A 20,115-nucleotide genomic window follows, 5' to 3' on the forward strand; every position below is an offset into this window, starting at 1 on the left:
TTTTAATTGTTTCTGGAGGGTTTGTAAGAGTTGCACAAGCACTGGATTGCATCTCTAACCTTTTCCTGGAAAGCAAGATATTTTCTTTCACTCAACTCCAGCAGCGCAGGCATCCCAGTGTCAAAGTAGTGCATTCTCAGCACTAGTCACTTGTGCTATCACGTGTGCTTGCTTCCCCACTAATGACTACTCTGCCCTTTAAGGTCTCTGGTAGTTTCAGCTTTTATCTAGAGTTTCTTCTCAGTTGGAGATTCTGGAGTTTCTTCTCAGTTGGAGATTACACGTGTTCCAGCACTAACTTCCCAGGTCTAATTATAACCCATTACATTGGGTTATAACTAGGCCTGGGTGAAATGCTGTTTACACAGGCATAATCTTGCGTAATTTCAGGCATGAAATACTTGTGGAGAGCCATCCGCACAGTCTACACCTGGTACCTGAAATTACGAAATGTCGCATAATTTGAACGTCATTAATTTGGGTAAAAAACCCATCGCTGGATCAGGCTGCGAGTGCATCATCACATGCAAAAATGAACACAATAGCGCATTTTGTATAAACAAAATATCGCCAGATGCTGGATCCGCATTTTTCCCTTCCCACAATGTAATTCAAACTCGCCCTTAGTGAATAAAAACTGGTATTTACAGCAGTTGGAGATGGCAAAAGTCCCGTATGAGGCGCTATAAAAAGTCAGGTTTCTTCCAAATGCTGCCAGGGCCCGGGAGGTGCGGTATTTGTGATAGTTACTACGGTCAGCAGGAGGGTGTCCTTGCGCTCCACCGTGCGCACCCTCCTCCTCCGGCCCTGCGTGGGTCTGGGTGAGGGGCCCAGGCAGGGCGTGGCCCGCCTCCCTCGGTGCGCGCCTCGGCGGGGCCCGCTGACCGCTGGCCCCCGGGGAGCGCTCGCGCATGCAGACCCGCTCCCGGGGCTGCGCGCGGCCTGCGCGCCTCTCCTCCCCGCACTGCGCAGGCTTGGCATCCGTCCGGCGCACTGCGAGCTGCCGGGCTGGAATGAGCGCAGCGCAGGCGCACGCAGCCGGCGGCCGGAGGCGCAGCGGGGCCCGGAGCAGACGGCGGCGTGACCCGGGCCCGGCCCCCCGGGCTGCGCACCCCATGGCCGAGGACTCCCCCAAGAGGCGCAAGGCCAACTTCACGGAGGCGGAGACGGAGGCGCTGATCGCGCTGGTGCTGCGCCACGAGCCGCTGCTATTCGCGGGGGGCGGCGCGCCCCCCGGCCAGCGGCGGCGCCTCTGGGAGGACATCCGCCGCCAGGTCAGCCCGCTGGCCGCCTGCCCCCGGGACGTGGAGGACCTCAAGAAGCGCTGGCGGGACCTGAAGAGACGGGACCGCGCAAAGCTCCGGCGCCTCTCCGGCGAGCTGCAGGAGAGGGGGCCCGGCCAGGAGGAGGAGGGGGCGCTGCCCACCCCCGGGGGCACCGAGAGCCCGCGGGGAGCACCCCACGGTGAGTGCAGCACGTGTGGAGGCCGGGGCGGCGTGACGTCATGAGGGGGGTGCACGAGGGTGGCCACACGTGGAGCGGCATCAGGAGGGCCTCAGGGTGAGGAGGGCATCCTGAGGGGGAGGTGACGTGACGAGCTTTGTCAGGGTCACCACGGGGCAGCATGTGGGCATTATAAGCAGGGCGCTTTGTAAGGGGTGCCATATGGAAGAGAACGAGAGACGTCACTAGGAGGTGCTGCACGATCGTCGTGGAGGGTAGGGCCTAAAAAGTTCAAATATTCACTATCACACAGTACAGTTTTGCGACCGAGAAGTGTTGGCACTTGCCCATTAAAAAGTATTGCACAGAGCTGAGAAGTGCCTGTTTCGTATTACTGGAGCCGCCCATTGAAAGCATTGGAGCTCGGAGAAGTCCCTGAGTCATGACCTCTGAAAGAGGGCACAGCGAGGGTGGCATGCCGTGGAAGGAGTAGCATGAGTGGCATCACTAAAGTATCCCGGGGTATATATCACCTGCTAGTTAAGGATTGTGAACTTGAGGCAGGATTGTTAACCTGAATCAGCGTGGGCCTTGCCACACAGTGTGCCACGCAAGAGACTGCCAGGGAGGTTGAATGAGGTAGCGTGAGAGGCATCCTAATTACAGAGTAGTATGAGACATAATCTGAAACAACACATTTGAGGGCTCAGTGTGTGGGCGTCATGGGTCCACGGTGGCATGCAGCGCGCCCCTCCCACGCGATTAACTTTCACCCAGTTCTAGAGTCGGTCCAAAGGTCACTCGTTGTGTTTACAAGTGAAGTAAGATCAGCCCTAAGCTGGTTCTAGTTTGTATCATAACGAGGCCCAGCTGCCAATGCCTGACATGTTTACTAGACCTACACGGCTACCATATATTCCGTGGCGGGGCTTTAATTCTTCGCCCTTTTAATTGTGGCCATTCGTATTTTTACTACCAGCTGTAATGTTCTGTTTACAGTAGACATTTTTAATAATTACCAATGCCAGTAATTTCGTACTGCACGTGTATTTAGCATTGCAGGGACTTGAAAGCGTTGCATAGCACTACACCCCCCCAGGCGCGTCTACCCTTTTGAATTGGTGACATGGATCCACTTAAGTTGGTTCATGTTTTGAGTTTATTTTGTGTCTGTAATGCAATGAATACATTCGAGGACACCGACGTGCTGCATTAACTGTTTTGTAGGGATTGTTAGAGGCACACAATGATTCACAGAACACACTGTCATTGTACGCCCGTCTGTCACAGGTTGCAAAATGCCACTGGCAGCGTGAGGAGGAGGTCACAGACTTATGCACAGGAGATCACCTGTGAGTCCCTGACAACATGCATTCATGACACCATCTAATCTTGAAAGAAAGGCTTGCTTTTTCTTTACGCCACCCTAATTGTTCTGTCTGCCACCCTGATTGTTCTCTCTACCAGGAAGCACTGTGTTTGACTTCACCTTCTTGAACCCTTGACAGCCAACACAACAAGCATTTACAATGCAACGGTCTCGCCTTTGCAAAAGTTAGAGCTATTGCCATTTTAAATAACAAACTTTTTATTTATGTGTTGGTTTTGAAAACAGATAAATAAATGGCATTGTCATTTACAATACCAATAGCTTAATCTCTCGCAAATGCGAGACCGATTGCATTTGCAATGCAATAGGTCGCTTATTTACTCGAGTTTGAGCTATTGACATTGCAAATAACAAAGTGTTTTATTTGTTTCAAAAACCAAAACATAAATAAAAGGTCTCACACTGCTGTCTCTCTCACACTGCTGTCTCTCTCACACTGCTGTCTCTCTCACACACTGCTGTCTCTCTCACACACTGCTGTCTCTCACACACACTGCTGTCTCTCTCACACACACTGCTGTCTCTCTCACACACACTGCTGTTTCTCACACTGCTGTCTCTCACACTGCAGGTGTGGGTTGTAGGATGTGGGTTTCCAGCTCATATCTCACTCACACACAGCCACAGCCACACACACACAGAGCCACATTCACACACACACACACACACACACACACACACACACACACACACACAGACACAGACACACAAACACACACTGAGACACACACACACTGAGACACACACACACTGAGACACACATGCACACTGAGACACACATGCACACTGAGACACACACACTGAGACACAGACACACACACACCCGCAAGGTTAAAGTACAAGAACTCGCCGCCATGACATACGTGTGACTACTTTAAGGGAGTCTTGTTACTGGGAGAAAACCGAGTGTTTTCAAGGATGAGAACTGTAAGGCATCAGAGCGCCAGAGTGAAATGGAGGCAGGGAGATCTACTAACAGAGAAGGGGAGAGCATGAGAAACCAGGAAAGAGAGGAGGAGGGATGTAGGTCCCTTTTAAGGTTGTATTGAAAATAATAGATTTCTCAAGCACAGGCAAGGGATCGTGCAGGTGAAACCTAATAAAGAAAACCAAATAAAACAACCCAAAAATGATATCAGGTGCATTTCACAGAAGGAACTTAGCCGACAAAGGGTCAGAACAAAGGGTTGTGGGGAACACTAGTAATGGTGTCTGATCAATGAAGTGGATGAACAATAACCCAAGATGTGGTAAATCAATGAAACAGATGACCCACTGCAATACAGTGTACCGCCTAAATCTAACAGCTACACTTCGTCCCACTACTTAGACATCTAATGATACATATTTGGTTACAACGTTTACGCCCTGTTGTATAGAAGTAGAAACAGAATTGGTAATCGACCACCACGATGCAGCTGTTTGTCACTCGTGGGATATACAGCACCCAGCGTGAGAGCCAGTAGAAGCAGATGAGACATCACAGTGAAATTGCTAGTTGCGATCGGGCTAGTATCTCCTATTTGCCCTTACTGGCTGCGGAACACTTTAACATCATGACAGGGCAATATTATAACACGTGGTCAGAAAGAGAAAGGCTTGCCACGTGTCCCTGTGCATGTGGTTCAGCCGATGAGGAGCACGCTACACTAGCTAGATAATAATGCAATTTATGGTTGGCATTTTGTTGGTAAGGCTCAACTAAGTTCTCCCAATCTTCGTAAGCATTTATTGAGAATTGTTAACAGTTTATATGCGACCGAGCAGCCAACATGACTCCTCTGAAAAGACTATCAAAACAACGAAAATAGTGTGTGAGGTAATGACATATTACCTCCGGATGTACAGTTTGTGGACGGACTGCTTGGCCTTCAGAGGAAGTAGTGTTGTTACTACCTAGGAAACGCCAAGAAAATCTGTAAAAACCCTTCTTCAGAATGTAATCATCTCAGTTCCCATGACTCAACATGCAGACATTCCCAAGTAAACTATGATCTGTTGGGGAATCAAGCCGCTTCACATAACGTCTGTGCAACCCCACTAGGAGCCGGTACACCTCTTCTGGCAGATGCCTGCAGTTTAAGGTACCCTCCACTACACACCGCATCTGGACAGTTGAAACTTACTCATCACAGGAGCGCTGCCAATACCAAATCTGAGGCAATCAAAAATTAGATGGTATCATTTTCGAAAATAGACACTTTGAGGCATTCACCACAAGAACAACAAATGTACTCTTACAAGATCGAAAATTCAAAACCATATTGACTCATTTCACGAAAATAACATCGAAGCGCATAGTGGGTGCCGCTTTTTTTTAATAAAGAGCTTGTATATGTGTGCATATGTTACATGTGTGTTGGAGTGTGTGCACCTATTTGTGTCTCTATGTATCTGAGTTTAGCGATATATGCTTTGTACGAGTACAGAGCCTGTTCGTGGATTTGTGCCACAGTGTCTGCGTGTGCGTGTACAGGCCTATATGGGTGTGCGTATGCATCAGTGTGTGTATATTTATGTATGCAAATATGGCTGGACTGGGATGTAAGCGGGTATGTGTGTGCAAGTGTATATGACCGGACTAGGATGTAAGTGGGTATGTGTGTGCACGTGTATATGGCAGGACTGGGACATTACATTGTGAGCTGCACATTTGATATTTTTTTCTCATGTAGCCCTTTTATATATATTAAGGATAATATGTGCACTGCATGCTGTAAAATACCATTTTTGTACTTGATAATGTTGGACTTCACACTGTTGGCTAATAATGAAACACTTATGTGCCAGCATAACAGTCTGTTGCCTTGCCCGTTCATTCTGGTCCGTTGCCATAGGAACGTCCGGGATACATTTGTGCACAATTAATATTTTAGCACGCATTCATTAGGTAAGGGACACTATCTCAGTCAGTGGAAACACGACACAAGGGAAGCTGAGCCTGTTCAATACTCCTGTACAGTGCGTTCACTTATCGTGCACTGTGAGAGCGCCTCGCCGGGGGGTCTCCTGGTGAAAACGTGCACACTGATACATATGTTTACAGAGAATGTAGTGTAAAGAAGGGTTCCAAGATACTCCTGCTTCACTGTGACTCGGGAAGGAGTTTACACCAAGCCAGGATACTGCAATCATTCAAACGCCACTGGTTTATTTCCCTTGAATCAGGTTCACAGGTGGCGTTTGTGTAGGAAAAAACAGCAACATTTAGATTTTGGCACCTGGGAACAAGGGGAATATACAGCGTTTCTTGTCAAGAGGTGCAGCGCACTAAAAACACGCTTGTACATACTGCACCCATCACCTAAAGTATTAGCAATGAATAGGGTGAATCAGCAATTGCTTAGCAGGGCTGTGTAACTTCAGCATTACTGCAGGCCCCAGCAGATAGGAGCCCGGGTGATTGCTTTAACAAGGGGGGTGGGAGTAAACTGGCCTACCTGACGTAAAGGGAGCGCTTCTGGCTTGTGCGCAGAGACCCTGAACCCGAGCTGATAATTTATCCTCTGCTCCCATAGATAGTGTAGGATTCCTTCAAAGCGGCTGTACTTAGCAAGGGAAAACACAAGAATAAAACGCGTGTCAAAACGGACAGTCACCATTTCTGTAAGAACGGGGCAGTGAGATTCCAATGCACTCAAAGAAAATTGGAGGGGGGACGCTTCAGTTCGGTTCTGAGTCTCTTCTGAGACGGTGGCGGGAAGTCACAGTGGAAATGCGGAGACTGAGGTAGCAGGAAAATATTCACGCAGGCGCGAGCAGTCTCCTGTTCATCCACTCCGCAGACACCAAGTCAGAGCGAGAGCTCACTCTCAGGCCGGTGCTCCTTTCACACTGGCAATTACGAGAGGAAAACGTTGCGTCTGTTGTCATGTCATCGCACACAACAGGGAGGAGGCGGGAAAAAATTGATCGCTGACGGCGGGAGGAGGGCAGGATAACTCCTCGGCGAGAGGGAGGGTGTGGGGGCGGGACTTAAAAAAAGAGACAAACGCCCACAAATCGCGTCGTGACGGGGGAAAGAGTGATTGACAACCATTTCTTCCAATGGCTAGCCTCCATTTATGGAGCTATCCAATGGAAGATTGAGGCGGGACAAAGCCCCGTACTGTCTAACATAAGATTTCGCCTGCGCAAACACTGCTGCGCAGTGCACGCCAGGCGAAACCTAAAAAGATTCTGGATAGGAGGAGAAAACAGAAACCTTATGGGCAATCCAATTTGTCAGAGGAAAAAGCCTGGAAACCAAAGGGGATGAATCTCTAGACAGTGGCAGGGTGATGAAGGTCTAAGGTCAGGAATTCAAAAGAGGAAGGCAGAGAAGATGCATACAAAAGATGGACCCCCGAGGCATCCTGAGTGAGCAATGAACTGACGATAATGCAAGTGGAGATTAAATAAATACAAGGGTTGCCCTCCTTTTATAGCGCAGGTAACTTGAACAATGGGAAGAAAATTCAGGAAGTAATTAATAGTTGGTTTCTGCAGAGAAACTCAAGTCAAGTCAAGTCAAAAAGATTTGTATAGCGCACTACATACCCAGAGGGTTTCAAGGCGCTTAGGAAGGGGAGGGGGATTATTTGTCAAATATCCACGTTTTAAGCTGCTTTCTGAACTCTAGGTGGTTCTGGGTGAGGCGAAGGTAAGCAGGGAGTGAGTTCCATGTTTTAGCAGCCAGGTATGAAAAGGATCTGCCTCCCATGGTGGTCTTGTTGATACGAGGTATAGTGGCGAGGGCTTGGCTGGAAGAACGTAGTTGGCGGGAGGGGGTGTAGAAGGACAGTCGAGAGTTGAGGCAATCTGGTCCGATGTCGTAGAGTGATTTGTGTGCGTGGGTGAGCAGTCGGAAAGTGATTCTTTTGTTGACGGGTAGCCAGTGGAGGTCTTTAAGGTGACCAGTGATGTGTTCGTTGCGTGGGATGTCTAATATGAGTCTGGCTGAGGCGTTTTGGATTCGTTGGAGTTTCTTCTGGAGTTTAGCGGTGGTTCCTGCGTAGAGGGTGTTTCCGTAGTCCAGTCGGCTCGTGACCAGAGCATGGGTGACTGTTTTCCTTGTTTCGGAGGGGATCCAGCGAAATGTTTTTCTGAGCATGCGAAGAATGTTGAAGCAGGAAGAGGATACGGCGCTGGCTTGTCTGTTCATTGAGAGTGAGGAATCCAGGATGACACCTAGGTTCCGTGCGTGGTCTGTCGGGATGGGTGCTTTTCCGAGGGCTTCCGGCCACCAGGAGTTTTCCCAAGCAGAGGGGGATGTGCCTAAGATGAGAACTTCTGTTTTGTCTGAGTTCAGTTTCAGACGGCTTTGTTTCATCCATTCGGCGACTTCTTTCATTCCTTCGTGTAGGTTGGTTTTGGCGGTGCTGGGGTCATTGGTGAGCGAAAGGATCAATTGAGTGTCGTCCGCGTAAGAGATGATGTTGAGGTTGTGTTGGCCGCGAGGGGGCTCATGTAGACGTTGAATAGGGTGGGACTGAGTGAGGATCCTTGAGGTACGCCGCAGATGACTTCAGAGGCTTCGGACTTGAATGGAGGAAGGCGGACTCTCTGGGTTCTTCCGGTGAGGAACGAGGTGATCCATTCCAGTGCTTTTCCTTGGATACCGATGTTATTAAGGCGTTGTAGAAGGGTGCTGTGGCAGACTGTGTCGAAGGCTGCGGAGAGGTCGAGGAGGATGAGGGCGACTGTGTCTCCATTGTCCAGTAGAGTTCGAATGTCGTCTGTTGCTGCGATGAGGGCGGTCTCAGTGCTGTGTTTTGCTCGGAAGCCAGATTGTGAGGAGTCGAGGGATTTGTTGGTTTCGAGGAAAGCGGCGAGCTGGTTGTTGACAGCTTTCTCGATGACTTTGGCCGGGAATGGAAGAAGCGAGATGGGGCGGTATTGTTAAGTTCGGTGGGGTCCGCTGTTGGTTTCTTCAGAAGGGCGGTGAGTTCAGCGTGTTTCCAGTCTTCTGGGAAGGTAGCGGAGTTGAAGGAGCAGTTGATGACGTCTCGGAGGTGCGGTGCTATGACGGAGTCTGCTTTGTTGAAGATGTGGTGGGGGCATGGGTCTGTGGGGGATCCTGAGTGGATGGAGTTCATCAGGCGGATGGTGTCCTCAGTGGAGATTGGGTTCCAGGCGTTAAGGGTGTTCACGGGGGGAAGATGGTCAGCAGATGGTGGGGTGGGTTGGTTTCCGGGTTGGTTGTCAAAGCTGTTGTGGATGTCTGCAATCTTGTTGTGGAAAAAAAGAGGCTAGGGAGTCGCAGAGGGTTTGAGAGGGGGTGATGTCGTTGGAATTGGCCGAGGGATTGGAAAATTCCTTGACGATGTTGAACAGTTCCTTGCTGTTGTGGGCGTTGTTGTCAAGTCGATCCTTGAATGCTGTTTTCTTGGCTTTTCGGATCAATTGGTGGTGAGTGCGGGTGGCGCTTTTGAAGGCGTCCTTAGTGCTGGTGGTTGGGTCTTTTTTCCAGGCCTTTTCAAGGGAACGGCAGAGTTTCTTGGACTTCTTGAGATCCTCGTTGAACCATGAGGCTTTCTTGCTGCCAGGTTTACTTTGACGTTTTTTCAGTGGAGCTAAGGTGTCGGCGGTGTTGGATAACCATAGGGTGAGGTTGGCGGCGGCTTCGTTAGCGTTCGAGGAGAGGGCTGGGGTGTTTTGAAGGAGCGATGCGGAGATTTGGTCCGTGGTGATTTTGTTCCAGTTTCTTTGCAGGGTAGGTTGGAGGTGGATGCTGGGTTTTGGTTTGTTGTAGGTGAAGTGAACGCAGCTGTGGTCAGTCCAGAGGAGCTCCGTAGTGTGGCTGAAGGAGACATGATTGCTGGAGGTGAAGATGGGGTCGAGAGTGTGACCTGCAATGTGGGTGGGGGAAGTGACTAGTTGTTTAAGTCCGAGGTTGGCGAGGTTGTCCAAGAGGGTGGTGGTGTTGCGGTCGTTGATCTTTTCGAGGTGGAAGTTGAGGTCTCCCAAAAGGATGTATTCTTTGGAGGGGAGCGCGTGTGGGGTGATGAAGTCTGTGATGTCTTCACTGAATTTTGCGCGGGGTCCTGGTGGTCTGTAGAGGAGGGTGCCTCTAAGTGTGGTCTTGGGGTCGATGTGGATCTGGAAGTGGAGGTGTTCGGAGTTGGCGAGGTTGGCGTCAGAGCTGGTAGAGATGCGGATTGATTTCTTATGGACGATCGCGATTCCTCCTCCTGTGTGGCTGGTACGGTCTTTGCGAGTGATCTTATAGTCTTCAGGGATGGCAATGGTGATGTCGTGTGCGGAGGAAGCATTCATCCATGTTTCTGTCAGGAAGGCGATGTCCGGGGAAATGGTGTCTAGTAGATGCCAAAGGTCAATGGCATGTCTGTGGACGGAGCGGGTGTTGAGAAGGATGCATTGAAGGTGATTGGGATCGGGGATCTGTGATGTGGTCGTAGCGGAGATGTTGTCGGTGCCGCCGAATTTGCAGGAGTAGCAAGAGAAAGGTCCATGGGTGTGCCCAGGAGCGGCTTGGACGCAGTTGGGGGAACGGCCGGGGTTAAGGGCTAGGAGGGTGGAGGCATCGTAGGTAATGCGGGAGGGCTGGGCAGCGCGAGGGGCAGGGTGTCTGGTGCTGGGCGCGGTCCAGGCGCGGACGGGCGTAGACGGGCTTACCTTTGGCGCACCTTCGGCGCGGGTTGGGCGCGGTTGCTATGATATGGAACTGGATTTCAGGAACAGGACAACAGCAAGAAGAAATACTGCTGAGAGAAAACATGGAGGATGAAGGTACAAGCTCCACTCATACAGTAAGTGAGAAGAATTATGTTTGTAGTCCTGTTTCTTCATGGGGCCTCCAGTTGTTTTACTACTGAGCATTAGCATTTATTTATAAAAAAATAAATAAATAGCACGTGTTTGAAACACCCCAGCAATAGGAAGGTGGAGACAGCACTGCCCGTCTGCCTTTTTGATGGTGCACTGCCTGAACACTAAAAGTGTAGTGCTGGCAAGGAATGCAGCTTCGTGCAGGTTGGCCCATGCCGAACCGACAGGTTGCATTTGCAGCTTTGCTGTCTGGGCCATGGGCGAGAGCTGTAAAACAGTGCAGGAAGACTGCCAAAGTTGCATCACCAATGAAAGGTTGGCTTCCTCCAGGGAGATGTTGGGGGCCCGCTCTGACACTGTTCCCTCCCCATTTTCAGGTTTCGCCTGGCGAACAGCTGCGCAGCAGCGTTTCGCGCAGGCGAAATCTTTTGTTAGAACAGTTGTTGGCTTTGCACCGCCTCTCTGTTCCTTTGGCTAGCTCCATAAATGGCGGCTTGCCATTGGAAGAGAGAGGCGTCCGTCATTGTGCGAGGCGATTCGTGGGTGTTCCGGCAATATTTTTTTTTTCCTCTTCGCCCCTTGTAGAACGTCATTGCGGCGGTGGGCGGATGTTTTTTTTTTTTTGGGGACGCCATGTTTTGTTCATTTCATAGTGGCTTTTGCAGGAGTGGGCTGCGAGATTTAAGTTGCCAGGATGCGATCAGGTAAGCAGCATTTTGATAAAATTTTCTTTTCACTTTGTAAATCTACCCCGTCTCATGTCGTCTCCCTGTTTGTTTTACGTCTTGTGTGCCTGTTCCTGCCCCCCCGCTGTCCGTTCCGCCCATCTTCCCTTTTTGGAGCCCCAAGCTCGCATCCAGCTCTCCTGCCCTTTGAAGCACAGACCCTCTCCTCGCCATTTCTCATTTTTTTTTGTTGCTTTTACAGTTGCCTTGTGCTTCAGGAGGAACAGGCTTAATGATTAGTTCTGTGTGTGTAATAAAGCTCCGTGGAAAGGCGTGATCGCTTCCACTCCGTCGAACCAAAACATACCCCAAAAGCAGGACAGGGGTACCCTGGGTCGGCAGAACTCTGCAAATTTCTGCGATATTACATGTCATTTTGATGATGTTTGATGTACTAGTGGTCGCTCCCCAGTCTCACTGGCGAGACCTGGTATCGTTGTACTGCCTTTCCATTTATATTTGCCAGAAGCTCATTAGCCTTGTGCTGCCCTGCTCGCTGCTCCGCTTTCATTTATATTTGCTAAAAGCTCTTTAGCCTTGTGCTGCCCTGCTCGCTGCTCCGCTTTCATTTATATTTGCTAAAAGCTCTTTAGCCTTGTGCTGCCCTGCTTGCTGCTCCGCTTTTATTTATATTTGCTAAAAGCTCATTAGCCTTGTGCTGCCCTGCTCGCTGCTCCGCTTTTATTTTTATTGGCCAGAAGCTCATTAGCCTTGTGCTGCCCTGCTCGCTGCTCCGCTTTACTTGCGCTGAACCATCCACATTTAGCGCGATAACCCCCAGCGCTGTTCTCTGCCCTCCCCTCCGCTGCCATTTTGGTTGCTGTTGTGCTCGGTCAGCGTCCTCGTGAGCCCGCCCCGCCTCCCAGCTGAGCCGCCCTCGCCCCTCCCCCTTCCCACCATCCATATATGACAGTAGCCCATGCGTGCAGCGTCCACGCGCAGCGTTCGCGCCCCAGTCGCGCCGAAGGTGCGCCAAAGGTAAGTCCGTCTACGCCCGTCCGCGCCTGGACCGCGCCGAGCGCCAGACCCCCTGGTCCTCGTAATGCCCACCCCTCCCGCATTGCTTACAATGCCACCACCCTCCTAGCCCTCAACCCCGGCCGTTCCCCCAACTGCGTCCAAGCCGCTCCTGGACACACCCATGGACCCTTCTCTTGCAACTCCTGCAAGTTTGACGGCACCAAGAACAACTCCTCATCTACGAACACAAAACAGATATCCAACCCCAAACACCTACAATGCATCCTGCTCAACACCCGCTCGGTCCACAGACACGCCATCGACCTCTGGAATCTACTAGACACCATCTCTCCGGACGTCGCCTTCCTAACAGAAACATGGATGAACGCCACATCAGCCCCAGACATCACCATTGCCATCCCGGAAGGCTATAAGATCATTCGCAAGGACCGTACCGGCCAAACAGGAGGAGGCATCGCTATCGTCCATAAGAAATCCATCCGCATCTCAACCAGCTCAGACGTCAATCTCGCCAACACTGAACACCTTCACTTCCAGATCCACATCGACCCCAAGACCACACTCAGAGGCACCCTCCTCTACAGGCCACCAGGACCCTGCGCTCAATTTAGTGAAGACATCACGGACTTCATCACTCCACACGCGCTCCCCTCCGAGGATTACATCCTTTTGGGAGACCTCAACTTTCACCTTGAAAAGAACAACAACCTCAACACCACCACCCTTTTGGACAACCTCGCCAACCTCAGACTTAAACAACTTGTCACTACCCCCACCCACATCGCAGGTCACACACTCGACCCTATCTTCACCTCCAGCAAACATATCTCCTTCAGCCACACCACAGCTCTCCTTTGGACTGACCACAGCTGCGTTCACTTCACCTACAACAAGTCCACATCCAACAACCACCCCCAACCCACTCTGCGAAGAAACTGGAACAAAATCACCATCGACCAGATCTCCTCATCGCTATTTCAAAACCCCCCCCGGCCCACTCCTCAAACCCCGACCAAGCAGCCACTAACCTCACCCAATGGTTATCCAACAACGCCGACATCCTAGCACCACTGAAAAAACGACAAATCAAACTAGGCAGCAAGAAGGCCTCCTGGTTCAACGATGATCTTAAGAAATCCAAGAAACTCTGTCGCTCCCTTGAGAAGGCCTGGAAAAAAGACCCAAACACCAGCTCGCCTTCAAAAACGCCACCCGCATACACCACCAACTGATCCGGAATGCCAAGAAAGCCGCTTTCAAGGACCGACTAGATAGCAACGCCCACAACAGCAAGGAATTATTCAACATCGTCAAGGAATTTACCAACCCCTCAGCCAACTCCAACGACATCACCCCCTCTCAAGCCCTCTGCGACTCCCTAGCCTCATTCTTCCACAACAAAATTGCAGACATCCACAACAGCTTCGACAACCGACCCGAAGACCAACCCACCCAACCCTCTGCAGGACCCCCACCCCCCTGAACATCCTCAATGACTGGAACCCAATCTCCACTGAGGACACCATCCGTCTGATGAACTCTATCCACTCAGGATCCCCCACAGACCCATGCCCTCACCACATCTTTAACAAAGCAGACTCCATTATAGCACCGCACCTCCGAGACGTCATCAACTGCTCCCTCAACTCCGCAACCTTCCCGGAAAGTTGGAAGCATGCCGAACTCAGCGCCCTCCTGAAGAAACCCACAGCTGACCCCACCGAACTCAAAAACTACCGCCCTATCTCGCTCCTTCCATTCCCGGCCAAAGTCATCGAGAAAGCGGTCAACAACCAGCTCGCCGCCTTCCTCGAAATTAACAAATCCCTCGACTCCTCACAGTCCGGCTTCCGAGCCAAACACAGCACTGAAACCGCCCTCATCGCAGCAACAGACGACATTCGAACTCTACTGGACAATGGAGACACAGTCGCCCTCATCCTCCTCGACCTCTCCGCAGCCTTCGACACAGTCTGTCATAGCACCCTTTTACAGCGCCTCAGAAACGTCGGAATCCAAGGAAAAGCACTGGAATGGATCACCTCGTTCCTCACCGGAAGAACCCAGAGAGTCTGCCTTCCACCATTCAAGTCAGAGGCCACTGAAGTCATCTGCGGCGTACCACAAGGATCTTCACTCAGCCCCACCCTCTTCAACGTATACATGAGCCCCCTCGTGGTCATCGCACGCCAACACAACCTCAACATCATCTCCTACGCCGATGACACTCAACTGATCCTATCACTCACCAGAGACCCTAACACTGCCAAAACCAACCTGCATGAAGGAATGAAAGAAGTAGCCGAATGGATGAAGCACAGCCGTCTGAAACTGAACTCAGACAAAACAGAAGTCCTCATCCTAGGCACCTCCCCCTCCGCCTAGGATGACTCTTGGTGGCCAGAGGCCCTTGGAAAAGCACCCATCCCGACGGACCACGCACGGAACCTGGGCCTCATCCTGGATTCCTCACTCTCGATGAACAGACAAGTCAACGCCGTTTCTTCATCTTGCTTCAACATTCTTCGCATGCTCAAAAAAACATTTCGCTGGATCCCCACCGAAACTAGAAAAACGGTCACCCACGCACTGGTCACGAGCCGCCTGGACTACGGTAACACCCTATACGCCGGTACCACCGCAAAATCCAGAAAAAACTCCAACGCATCCAGAACGCTTCAGCCAGGCTCATATTAGACATCCCGCGTAAAGAACACATCTCTGGTCACCTGAAAAACCTCCACTGGCTTCCCGTCAATAAGAGGATTACTTTCCGCCTCCTAACCCACGCACACAAAGCACTTTACGAAATTGGACCCTAATGTCTCAACACACGACTGTCCTTCTACACCCCCTCCCGCCACCACGATCCTCCAACCAAGCCCTTGCCACTGTACCTCGCATCAACAAAACCACCATGGGAGGTAGATCCTTCTCCTACCTGGCAGCTAAAACCTGGAACTCACTTCCCACTCACCTTCGCCTTACTCAGAACCACCTAGCATTCAGAAAGCAACTTAAAACGTGGATATTCGACAAGTAATTCCCCACCCTTCTTCAAGCGCCTTGAGACCCTCTGGGTATGTAGCGCGCTATATAAATCTCTTGACTTGACTTGACTTGGAGGCTTCGCTACAACTTTGTGCAGTTGTACAGATGCTGAGTAACTGCTTCAGTTTCACAGGAACCAATGCTAAAATGCTTTACGGTTGTTGTGAGTCCGGATCGCGAGAAAGCGCCAGCGAGAGTCCCCGGGACTCAGGAAGGCTGTTGCTGCCCGGGGCTCCGCCGGCGGAGGCTGGAGGCGCGGCGGGCTGACTCAGCTGCTTGCCCAACTCGTGGCCCGTATCACGGGCACCGCCTCTCCCCGCTGATGCCTCATGCTGAGCTGCCCCAGCCTGAGCCAACACTACCAGCTTTGCACCGTGGCCTGCCTGACACCCACACCGGCTGTCCCGGGGATCCCTCCCATATGGTGTAGAGCATCAGACCCTTGCCCTCCCCGCTACTGCCAGGCTCTACCTGCAGTGCCCTCGGACCCCTGCAAACCCGACCCTGCTCTGTTATCCTGCAAAGCCCGAGACCCTATCCCCGCCAGATGTCCAATGGGCCCTAAGGGGGTGTTTGACAGGTGAGGGCAAGCGTCTGCTTTAAATGAGCAGTCATCTGGGGGATTTGCATCTGACGTGGCTGCTCTCGGCCCAGGGTATTCAAATATTAATGTCGTTCAGTGAATATCTCTCCGCTCCCTCCCTGCCTAGCTGGCTTCCGTATTGACCCAAGTCAGCCCTCCTTCCCCCTTCTTTGTTTCCCTTTCCCGATGGCTTTAATCTCTTTCTTTTGGCTCGTGTTTGCACCTGGGGTCATTTCTGAGCCTACTTTGTCACAGGCGGTAATTAGAAGGGACAGGGCGTGTATGCAGCGTTTGTCACAGTGCCAGCCAGGAGTGTACACAATGTTTAGTGGCAGCACACACGTTGTCGGGCTTTGGTGTACGCAGCAGTGTTTACCAGTGGGATACAGAGAGGGCAATGGGTTTACTGTTTTTACCAGCAGTGCATGCTATGACCTGACACCGAGTTTATCAAGGGCGCATAGTGAGTCGACCGGACGTGTGTACACATTGATTCTCAGCAGCGCGGACCAGGAGTGTACACAGTGATTGCAATGAATTCAGTATGAGCTGGGACCATACGCAGTGTTTAACAATAGTGCATACAACGTGGCCTGGTATGCACACAGTGAATGCCAGCAGTGCTTTCAGTGTCATCCAGTAGTGTGCTGTTTTTAACTACTGTGCGTACAGGGTGTGCCAGACAGGCACGCGGTGTTTGCCGAATGTGCACACCATACATGCTGTCTGGGCCAGGAGTCGGCACCGGCAAATGGCGCTGCAGACGTTTAAAGCAAGCACACGAAGATGATGGACGGAGAGCTGAAACATTTCATACTTTCACCCCAGTCAAGAGATCTGGGTTGAATCCACCATCCTTCTACCAGTTCAGCCACAGCCACCTAAACGAAAAAGTTTCAGCGCTCTATTCATAGTCTCCTTGTGTTTTGCTTTGTTCGCCCTAAGTTGGCAGGGTATGCCCAGACGTGGGGCCCTTTCTCACTTTGCCACTGGGCTTTCGGATGGGGCAACATTTATGTGCAGGGCCGAGGGCTTGGACGTGCCCCCTCTGTGTAAATGTGTGTGTGTGTGTGTTTCGATTTATATAGCGCACTTTAACCCAGGGGTCCCAAGGCGCTTGCTTAGGGAACCCGTCCTGGTATTCCCCTGTGAGATATCCCAGCCGGGTATCTACAAGGTGAAAGCCAGGCATCCCACCGCGAGGGGCCGTAGTGGAGATTAAGCAAGCTATTGCCCAGAGTCGCAGAGTGTGACCCCGTGAGTCGAGTAGGCACCGGAGCGAGAATTGTCGACTCCGTGGAATTTTTGAGCCCGAGACCCGCCGAGGCAGGGAATCGAACCCTGGTCCACGGCCGATCTCAGCTTCCGGGTCTGCCGCCTCTAACCACTGAGCCACGCTTCTCCACTCTAAAAGTTGGATCGTTTTTAAGAGTGTATGCCATATATCAGTAGTATACTTCTTATTGTATTATGGAATATTCGACCAGTCCCCTCCACGGACATCTGCTCGGGCGCAAAATGTCATGCTGGTGTTGTGCTGTTTGAGCGCCTTGCCTATGTGGCCCTGTTTGTGTGTGCGTGTGTGTGTATGTGGCAGAGAAAGTGACGCGGGAGCAGGGATGAGGTGTGCCTCGGCCCAGGGGCAGCAGAGCTGGCCTTGTTTCTGGCCCTGCAGTCCCCTCGACACCACCCCAGAGCTGACATTACCACAGGCATTATCTGTGTAGTTGGGTTTGCTCGGTCCATCTCAATGGGTTTAAGGAAACGCGATAACAAGGACACAATGGATTGCTTATGGAGTGGATCTGGGAACCTTAAGATTACGGACAGGGGTAATAGGCATCACGATTTGATTTCATTCCCCTGCAGGCAATGACACTTTGGGAGCTCGGGGTTGACTCCCATGTGGTAATTTGCTTCACACCTCTTATTTTCGCAAGGGAAACAGACCCTACAGCTCACACACAAGATTTGGTTTAGTTTGTTTGCTTCAGTGAGTATGTTAATGGGAGGCCGAGTATGCCAGACCACCTAGCTAGAGTGGTGTACGCATTATTCACACATTCAAACTCTAATACACTTGTGCATTCTTCCACAAATGCGCACAGACACACACTTACATGAGTGCACATGCACGAACACACACGTACATTTTGGTTTATGATTGCATAGATGAGCAGGAGAATGAGTTGCTGACATTTGTTGACACCAGCCCTTCAAGGCCTTTTGCACACTATCTCTCTTTCACACACTTACCCTCACACATGCACGCACCACTTTCAACACATTGCCACAGATACAAACATATGCATTCTGACATTCACTTGCTTTCACTCACACATGCAGTAAACATTGTTTCTGGTCCATGATTGCCTCAGAGGGCATGATGAAAAAATCCTTGCAGACCAACGAACTAGAGTGGCACATTTTCATGCCTTGTGGATCCATGCATGTGCACACTCCCTCACATGCGCACATTCATACACACTTGTGAACGTTCATTCACACAATGATCATGCACACACACCCGTGCACATGTGCATACTGACGTGCACACACACCTACAAACACACACACCATCACTCAGGGAGCTCCTAATTGAATGTGAGCATTGCATGTCAGCAATACATACGTGCACACACACCCACACACACCATCACTCAGGGAGCTCCTAATTGTCAGCAAGCTCTTTAATGACTGCAACTTAAGGCAGGATTTTTGGTCCTTTGATAAGAAGGTTAGTTATTATTAATCATTTTTACTGTTTGCGAGAGATTAAGCTTTTGGCATTGTAAATGGCAATGCCATTTATTTATCTGTTTTCAAAAGCAACACATAAAAAAAAAATGTGTCATTTACATTGCCAATAGCTCTAACTTTTACAAAGGCGAAACCATTGCGTTGTAAATGCTTGTTCCAAATGAAAGCTCAGTTTGCCAATGTGTACTATGGAGTCATCTGACCAGTACAAGGCCATTGTAATTGTAATTTATATTTATATAGCGCATTATCACCAATGGTCTCTAAGCGCTTGCTTTGGGAACCCGTCCTGGTTTTTCCCTGTGAGATAACCCGTACTGGGCACCCCCAAGGTGAAAGCCAGGCATCCCGCCGCGGGGGGGCCATAGTGGAGATTAAGCAAGCTATTGCCCGGAGTTGCAGATTGTGAACCCGTGATTCGAGCAGGCACCGAAGCGAGAATTATCGAGTCCGTGGACATTTTGGGCTCAAGACCCTGCCGCGTCGGGAATTAAACCCTGGTCCCGGGTCTGACCTCTGCTTCAGGGTCTGCCTCTTCTAACCATTGAGCCACACTTCTCCACATTGAAAGGGAAGGGCAGGCTTCTGGGTCTAGTCACAGGAATTGCATGTGTTTCTTCTTGGGAAAAGAACTTGAAACAAATGATTGGTGAAATGTCCATTGCACAGCTACTGGGCACCTCCATCCTTTTCCACCTACAGCGGGGTAGCAGGGCGGGCCTTGTGTCCAGATCAGTACAGTTATTAAACATCAAGAGATGGGGATGGAGTTGTGTTTTGTGTGACCCTCTGAGCGGTACGGTGCATCCATGGAACGCCTAGGGGTTGCTAGTGACCGTCTGGACTTGTGCCTAAACGGTCGCTCCCCTCGCTTCCTGCCTCCGCCCAGAGTGCCTTCCCTGAAGCGCTTTATCCACTCTCCACTCCTGCAATATCAAAAGCGCTTTACCCTGCTACCAGCGCATGGTATCGTAGCGTGCTGCATTTATTCATTTTGTCTTTCATTTGTCAGCTGCCATAGCGCGTTTCACTGTAGCGCCGCACCTTCTCATTGGCTCATAGCGCGATTGCCTTAAGACATTGTTTCAGCCTGCTTTTGTTTGTGACTGTGTAATCGCCATTGCTGTTTATTGACATCGCCTCAGTTTCGGTTTCTACCCCGACCACCATCTTGCGATTACGTTTCCTTTGGCCCGCCTACCCTCCCCGCTACCGCCTCCCAGCTGCCCCTCCCAAGCTCCTCCCCCTCCACTGTCCACTTATGCCGGATGGTCCCACGCGCAGCGTCCACGCGCTACGGCCGCGCCGAAGGTGCGCCAAAGGTAAGCCCGTCTACGCCCGTCCGCGCCTGGACCGCGCCCAGCGCCAGACCCCCTGGTCCTCGTACCACCCACCTACCCCGCATTACCTAC

The 20,115-nt window shown here is 51.1% G+C and overlaps 1 protein-coding gene across 1 annotated transcript in view; it reads left to right on the forward strand.

Annotated features, from left to right (window-relative positions):
- The first annotated feature begins 866 nt into the window (after positions 1 to 866).
- The window catches only part of LOC147689639 (uncharacterized), a 38,615-nt gene continuing 19,366 nt past the window's right edge, over positions 867 to 20,115 (forward strand). The window contains exon 1 of the mRNA XM_086937099.1: positions 867 to 1,464. Within this exon, the coding sequence (XP_086793225.1) occupies positions 912 to 1,464 (553 nt within the window). The 5' untranslated portion in view covers positions 867 to 911. The remainder of the gene's footprint in view (positions 1,465 to 20,115) is intronic.

Source organism: Lissotriton vulgaris, chromosome 9 (genome assembly GCF_964263255.1).
Source record: "Lissotriton vulgaris chromosome 9, aLisVul1.2, whole genome shotgun sequence".
Classification (NCBI taxonomy): domain Eukaryota; kingdom Metazoa; phylum Chordata; class Amphibia; order Caudata; family Salamandridae; genus Lissotriton; species Lissotriton vulgaris.